The 8546-nt window shown below is 35.5% G+C and overlaps 1 protein-coding gene across 1 annotated transcript; it reads right to left on the bottom strand.

Moving 5' to 3' along the window:
• Nucleotides 1-3371: 3371 nt before the first annotated feature.
• On the bottom strand, nt 3372-8057 carry LOC149547689 (20 kDa chaperonin, chloroplastic-like). The gene is made up of 4 exons (XM_089791766.1): nt 7671-8057; nt 4438-4593; nt 4188-4265; nt 3372-3889 (listed from the first exon to the last, which is right to left on the bottom strand). Exons 1-4 carry the CDS (start codon nt 7998-8000, stop codon nt 3716-3718), a joined length of 738 nt encoding a protein of 245 aa, XP_089647892.1. The 5' UTR covers nt 8001-8057; the 3' UTR covers nt 3372-3715.
• Between the last annotated feature and the right edge of the window lie 489 nt (nt 8058-8546).

Raw genomic sequence — 8546 nt, forward strand, 5'->3', positions numbered from 1 at the left:
GGGACAACATTTGAATCAACAATTTCAACAACAAAAGAAGGGACATCAGCAACATTTTGAATCACCACTATAGGGACATCATTTGAATCATCAGAAGTAGCAACAAAATCCTCCATCAAAAAAAGATTTTCCTGAGAAGAGCTATCTAACCCATCCACAACCAAGGATACTTTTTGAACTATGTAGTGATCATTCAAAACCCCAATGACTAAGAAGGTGATTTCTTTGATCTGACCTTTTCAGAGGAGCATCACGAAGTGAGATGACTAGTCTTATGACATTCCCTACATCTGAAGGGAATTTTCTTATAATCTAGAAGATGAATCCAAGAACCATTTGGAGAAGCCAACTTAATCTTTTTAGGGAGCCCCTTGGAGACATCAATCTCCACAAGAATGCAAGCATATGTCATCCTAAACACATTGAAAGACCCCAAATCAACCAACAAGAAGTCCCCAAGGGCCTCCCCCACAACCTCTAGGATTGAAATCTAGCCAAAAGTAAAGAGGAAGATTCGACAACCTTACCCAAAGAGGAATTTTATTAAAGGATTCAGTAGTCGGGTCAAAATCCTTATACCTTTTTGTATGGTGGCCCTTGTTTTTAGACCTTGTGTACCTTTTTTGGAGACGTGCCCTTGTTTGGGACATGCAAGTTTGAGAAAGGGCTTTCAATGCCACGTCAAACCTCCATTTCATCACCGGTATACAAGCCTGACATCTGTACCTATGGATTTTTTTATTTTTAACATGACTTTATTTTGGTGGTGTAGTTTCCTTGATCAATGCTTGTGATTCAAGGATGTTCATTGGGCCCATATTAATTCCAAACCTATGATTTTGGAATAGCCATGCTCTTTATTGATTGAGAGTTTCAAAAAATTTGACTATTTCATGCATTAATAATGGTAACTATTTTTTGCACTAGTGGAATTTTTTTTACATGCTTATTATATGGCCACCAAGTAATTTTTCCAACACCGGCCTCTTGCATGTCTTCAATTCCGACAACAATGATTTTCCAACCTATTGGATTTTTTTGGCTCATGGGTTATTTTTCTAGCATTTTTTTTGCCTCAACGATTGTTTGACCATGAAATTTATGCTCATCACTTGCTAATGTTAGCATTGCATCAACACTTATGTCACCTCTTCAGGTTCTATTTGGACCTACCTTCACATTTTTTCTCATATCTCGGGCATATAGACTCCATTTTTCAAAAACAAGATATCGCAAGAAATCTGGTTTTGAACCTATTACAACAATACAGTTAGTTTTCAGTTTTGATATTTTTTTGTTGTCAAAGTCAGAGGTGCAATTTTGCACTCTTGTAGACATATCTTGAGCAACTAATCTTTGATTTGAGAATTCTTTATTTCACTAGAAAGGTCTTTCTGAGTTCTTTTTAGTGATGCTAGTTGTTTTTCAAGATTCTGCTCTAGGCACATTCTATTCAATGATGCTAGTTGTTTTTCAAGATTCTTCTCTAGGCACTACTGAAACAAAAATATAGATGCAATATGACACCTCATCGCAGTACGTCTGCAAGAATACATACAAATGATGTCTAAATAGACCATAAGAGATATAAGACTAATACAATAGATATTATAAGTCATGACTCTAACATAGATAAAAAATCTAATTACTCTAACATTTATCATCAATTCAATATTATCATAAATCATATTTGAGTTTTTATAAAGTATTCTCATAAAAGTTCATAACCCACAAACAAGTTTACAAAGCATTTTATTCAAAGTTCAAGTCTCATTTACAAGACAATTAGTTATAGGGTGTTTTTGCTTGAGGAACTCTTCCCAAATCAAGAGTTATCAAGAGGAATCACCAAGTGCTTTAAAAGTTATCTATTATAAAAAGCATTAAACCAACCTAAATATTAAGGAATAGATACACCCGGCTAGATCCTATAGAGCCTACAATGCAAAAGAATTAGATTTTAAATGATGTCAAAATGATTTAGAAGATCCCACCATTAGGTAGGTAGGCTCATAGGATTTTCAACCAATCAATGTGGACACTAACAAAGCATATGGAAGGTACATGCTCCCTCTGAGACAATTTTTTTATGTGGTTCACACTCCAAATAAAGTTTTAACAAGAGGTGTGCATAAAAAAGAGTGGGCTAAATCTTGGACTTCACCCTATTTCTTATGGATTTGGAATACGTTGATTACATTTTATTCACTCTCCTTACATCATGAAAGTTTGGTCTAGAATGAATTACACTATCCTTACATTATGAAAGTTTGGTCTAGAATGAATTATTCACCATCCTTACATTATGAAAGTTTGGTCTAGTATGAACATATTAACTGGTCAAGAATATTTAAGCCCACTATTGCTTTGTTTTTGAAAATTAACATCACAAAGAAGCATTATACAACTATCAATCCCTAACATTTCATATTTTCTAAAATATTTGCTAGAAAAACAACTTTATCCGTTCTTCTCAATGCTCATCTCCTACTCTAGCCATTTTTGCCCACTTTAAAGTCAAACAAAAAATTAAAAATTGGAGTTCCTAAAGTCTCAATTAATTGATTTAGCATATTCATAACTTTAATTAATAAAATTCATGATGTAATCCTCACTTAATTTAAATTATGGCCATTTTTAAAGCCTTTTTTGGTCCCTTTCTCGATGGGCTAACTAGCAAATGTTCCCAAGATTCTCAATGCAGGTTACGATCAACACCTAGATGAACTTGATGACAAATAGCCACAAATACACAACCAATGAAATTTTGCTCAATCAACACATCCAAGTTTTAACAAGTAAATTCCCTCTATCATTGATTTAACCTATAATCACTAAAGTTCTCTCTTCACCCAATTTACATTCATTTAATTTATAATCCCAACGAGGGTTTTTAGAGATTATACTAGGGTTTAATCAATACTAGTACATTTTATAATTGAAGTTGGGAAAAATTTACACTTCAATTGGCATATTCTAAATATGGAGCATATACTAGTTTTTTTTTCAAAAATAAAAATTATTAATCATAGTAAACAAATTTTATGTGAGGGCTTCAATTTCTTCAGTCTTATCTATTAGTTAGACCATTGATTTCAAAAAAGAGTTTGATCAAATAACTTTTACAACAAACCTTCCTTTTCCCAACACTGAATCTCATGTGAGACAATTCCGAAGGGGTGTTCCCAGCGGAAATAGCCTATTGGCTATAATAGCTTATTAGTTTAATCCTCGTCTCACATTTCTAGATTATTAGTATTGATAGGATATTTACGTTTTACTGCTGCAACATTACTTTAGATTAACAAATTTGTGATGCAAATGAGCTCTTACAGAATTTCCCCTCACATGACTGTTACATTTTTAAATAATTAAAAGAAATGAGACCGACAATTTGAATAGATTAAACTCATCAAAATTACCATTGTCCATCAATTCTGTAATCCCTTCCTTAATAACTCCACCCAGATTCTTAACTATGACCATCACGATCGTTATGCATCAAACACCCGATCCCATACCAGTACCCATCGAAAGCTCTAAACAAGCAAACGTTGATATACATGAGTAGGCTTCATATTACCTACAAGATTGCTTGCGCATTAACTCAAAATGCCCCTACCAAGGCACTTTTAATTTAATCCTCAAATTCGCCACATATAAATTTGATCTATTCCCGCAACCACAAAATTATTCAGGATAAAGTTTCAAGTAGCTAAGATAGCACAGCCAAAACATCAGAGACCTTCAATGTCACATATTCAGTTCCATCAGAACTTTTGAAGTCACTCCCAGCAAACTTTGAGTAGAGAACAGTGTTTCCAGGAGCTACCGGCATTGGTTTTCTTTTTCCCTCTTCATCATAAGCACCAGGTCCAACAGAAACAACCTGCACAAACCAGAGTAAAATTTCAAAAGCTACACCATGTGCATACAGATACTTTTCTCTTCATAATTTGAGGATTTAACTGTGCCATCAAACTTCACCAGCATTTCAAATCATGCTCCACGATCCACCGTACGATAAATTTAAATTTTTTAGAAGAGAGCATTTTTATTCCACGGTATTTGTAATGAAAATATATGCCACCACCTTCAAATTTTGACTACAAGATATTGACATGCTAGGGAAGATATCAAATATACAAACTGAAACTGATTTTTGTACGTCCCTAAATAATACGCACCGTTCCAATTGAAGGCTTCTCCTTAGCACTTTCAGTAAGCAATACACCACCAGCTGTTTTCTGCTCTGCCTCTTGGACCTGTGTCATACACCGCACTCAGTGTTTCTCTATGCATACGCCTACAAAACCCATCCTGGATACCAAGCCTATGTTCATATTTTACCCAAATCTGCCTATCCCTTTGACAAATAAATAGAATAATAGACAACCCATGATGCTATTGACATAACCATTCACACTAAATCAATACCTTGATTAAAATTCGATCATACAATGGCTTCAACTCCTTTATATCATCAGTTTCCAGAATTCCAATAATGTCATCTTCTTTTACAAGAAGGTGATTAACTCCATGGAAATCAATCTCTGTTCCGGCATACTTTGAGTAAACAACTTTGGCACCGGGCTACAACATAGAATACAACATGAAAATCTTTGAGCACACTGAAAAAATAAAACGTTCAACACAAATTTAAGACGGCTAAATTTTTTAAGAACACAATATGTCAAAGCTCTCGCCAGGTTCAAGTTATAATTCTGCAAGTTTTTAATTGCTATGTTACATTAAATAGTAGACAAATGAACGCGGTTCTTCTCAATACATGGGTTCAAACCAACTATTCAATAATTATTCATTAAATCAATTAAAATAATCCCACAAAGAATCTTGCAGTTGTGCACACCCCATTTGACAGAAGCTTAAGTGAGTTCCTGGTAGAAGTGTAGATTGATAACAAATCGGGAGAACATTTTTGATACTGTGCTCTTTCTGCCACTACCAGCTTGCAAATAGAAATTTAAAACGCTAAATCCACTTTCTAAATCTATTATCATCCCCTTTCATGGGAGAGAACATGAAGGTCTCCAAGAAATCCCCTACCATATTTAAAACATCTATAGATGACCTGGAAATGTCAGGATGTCTTCACGTAATCACAGGTGCCCTCAACAGACTTAAAACAGCTATGGATGACCTGAGAATGTCAGGATGTATTCAAGTATTCACAGGAGCCCCCAACATACGGTAAATACCTTAAGGATATCAGGCCATCTTGAAGTAACACAACTAATACAGGTAACACCCCAGGTACACCAGAATTTACCAAACATTCTAGGATGTATAACTAAATATTTTTTTAAAAAAGAACGTATTGGGGCAATTGAGAGGTTGGCACACATAACATTCTGGAATTGTTTATGGTACAGGTTAATCTCTAGACAAAATGCACTAAAGACAAAACAAAGTTGAATACTTTTTCTTTTTCAGATTTACGAAAACATAGTGACTTTTTTCTAAATTTTTTGTTGTTTTCAATTACAAAAATGTAGATCTTGACGATCAAATGATGAAATTTTCAGAAAAATTCATAATTTTTTTGATTTTTTTGATTTTTTGAAAATTGGTCAATTATAGAATTTGTAGGGAGGATAGCTGCATCCATTGTTTATAGTGTATAGGATGGCTCGAAAAGATAGGAGAGCACTGGATATTCCTCAAATTGAAATGGGAGATCAAGGTTAGAGCCACAAATACTTTGCCAATTGCTTTGCTTCATAGCCAAAGACACATTTTTCACAGAATTACTTACATTTGGCATATATTCCCTTTATATAAAGGATAAAAAGAATCGAACGTGAGTGAAAAGCAACATAGTTATGGTTCAAATTATTCTATATAAATTTATTAAGATTGAAATCGTTCCGGCAGAAGCTAATGAGAACAATAGAATCAATAATGACGGTCCTTGCTGCGGCTAATATATATACTACCTGTATCTTATGACAAAAGGTGCAAATGTTTGTCCAAGTTACAGAATGCGCATATGTGATGTGGAACCGTCAATTGTATAACATTGGTAAATGTAGATTGAACAAAAGCCAGGCAAGTGAATCTCAGAAGGTCCATATAATTCAGTACACTGCACGAAATTGACTTGCAAAAAATATGTTGTATTCCCTATTCAAAACTCTTGAATAACTTGTATAGATTCATGGTATCTCCTAAGGTTTTTCTTATGTTCCGTGGAAGCTCCTTGTGTTCTCTAGATCCTCAAAACCTTTATGGATGTCTTGAGATATCTCAGCTGCAGACATTGTAGATAATTACAAGCACTGTAACATAATATTGACTACTGAATAAAGATGTTTATGATTTACAGATAGCATCTAAAATAACTGTAATCTCGTGTCATTCATCATTAATAGCACCTAGCATGCTAGTCTTGCCAGATTAGATATTGGTTTTATCCAAGTAAACAATCACTTAGAAGCATAAAGATTGCTTAAGAAAATCATGAAACATAGACATAAATGTACAGAAGGGAAGGTTATAACAATAAAGTTGTTATTCAGTAACCTTTAATGGTCTCATCCCTAGACACTAAGCCCCTAAACCCTAAAAAATCAGAGTGATGGTTAATTTCTTACATATAAATGTTCAAGAAACAGTTGTCATCTAAGGCCTAGGTATAACTACAAACTCCTATCAATAATGTGATCTTCACGATGAAATATAATCTCTAGAAAAGCAATCATCATTTTCATGGATGCCCTAGAGCATTCAGGCCTGCATGAAATCTATTAAGTTGAAGCTCAAGGTTTAATTTGAGCTCAGCTCAACAGAGTAGGTAAAGTACCTCTGATATTTTGAGCTGTGTTTACAATGTAAGGAATGCCATGCGCAATCGAGTTACGCACATTTCAAATATTCTACAATTTAAGGAAACAAAAAGATCGAATTTAGCCTTAAATTTCTCAAATCTTTGACAGGGTTATTAAAAATGAGGAGCCTAGTGGAGAGATGAGCAGAGCAAGGAAGGGGATGGAACTTAGCCTAACCTAAGTCGAGGATACAACGTGAAAAAGGGGAAAAACTATCCTGCTTTCAGGCGAAAATCATTGGACAAGAAAGGAATTGTTCTCCAATCTTGGTTGCTCAGACCTCTGAGACTAAAGAGCTTGGATGCTCGAAATTGGGTGGTTGGTCTTGAAAGGTAAAGGTGCTAAGATACGTGCACCCAAAGTGAAGGCCTTCTGATGCTCTCAGTCCAAAGGAAAGCGCCGAAGGCCTTGAATGCGTGAACTCCGAGATTACATGCCAAATGCCCCTTGACGATAAAACTCGGAAGTGGAATGCACTTGGTAATAGTAAATCATGACGCTTTCTTTTAGTGAAGACTAAGTCTCTTAAACACTAAAATTACTACAGAAAGCCAACAAAGCGCTTAATTTGTAAATCATTAGATCCTTCCAAATAGCACCCAGGCAAAATTCAGCATGCCATCAAGTATTAAACAACGGTATAAGGTACAATAGTACAGCCTATCCTTCTTAACCAGTCCTAAGTCCGAATATATAAGCCACGTTTAAAGTCTCCCAGGAAGGGTTGCAGAAATTAATATGAAGTAAGCCAGCATGCCCAAATGTCCTACAAATCCAGAAACTGTGTTCTATTTCCCCTAATCACACAAATAAATTGCATACCTGAACCGAAAGTTGAAGCTTCTCTTTACCAGCCGCTTTGCCATCGCCCACAGCGACTACCTCGCCGCCCTGAGGTTTATTCTGCGCCGTGGAAGGAAGCAATATTCCCCCTTGTGTTTTGTCGGGCACTTCCTTGATTTTAACAAGCACACGGTCACCTAGGGGTTTAATCGTGGAGAACTTTGGAGCTACAGCAGTCGCTGCTCTCACCGTAAGGACCCGCTTAAAAGGGGCACAGGCAGGTCGTCCGCGAACTGAAACAGCTGCCCTGAGGCCCTCATATGACCTCAGCGAAAACCCTGAAGCCATTCCCATCTGAATGTTCGCCATTTCGGATCTCGCAGTGGAAAATAATGAAGGCTTATCCGAACAAATTTGTTGTATGACAAGCGAATCTGCTGGAGAACGGCTTTACATAATATGACATTGAAATCTCCAGAAGCGGCACCTTCCAGATGCTTCTGCAGCTGTCTGACGATTTAGCTAGCATTTTCTGTCTGGCGGTTTGCATATGAACACCGGCCCATCCTTACGGTCTGCGTCGACGTTGTTTGTAGACTTCAGGGCTACAAATTTTGGTCCCACAAAAATAATATTTTTATAAATTACATAATATTATTTTTATAAATTAAATAATATTATTTCTATAAAAATTAAATATGGGTATTATTACGAGCAATCGTATCTTGAGTGCAATGGACAAGTCTTAAAAGTCTACTAGAAGTTAAATTAGGAGTAAATTTGTCTATATTTTTGTTTGCATTTGTGTAGCATACAATGTGGAATGATAAGACATTTAATATAAGTTTCTAATGGAGGAGGGGAATATCTTCAAATTAACTATGTATCTATTTACAGTCTAAATATTTTTTAGTT

This window comes from Cupressus sempervirens, chromosome 7 (assembly GCF_028749045.1).
Source record: "Cupressus sempervirens isolate cs-2001-9-10 chromosome 7, ASM2874904v1, whole genome shotgun sequence".
NCBI lineage: Eukaryota > Viridiplantae > Streptophyta > Pinopsida > Cupressales > Cupressaceae > Cupressus > Cupressus sempervirens.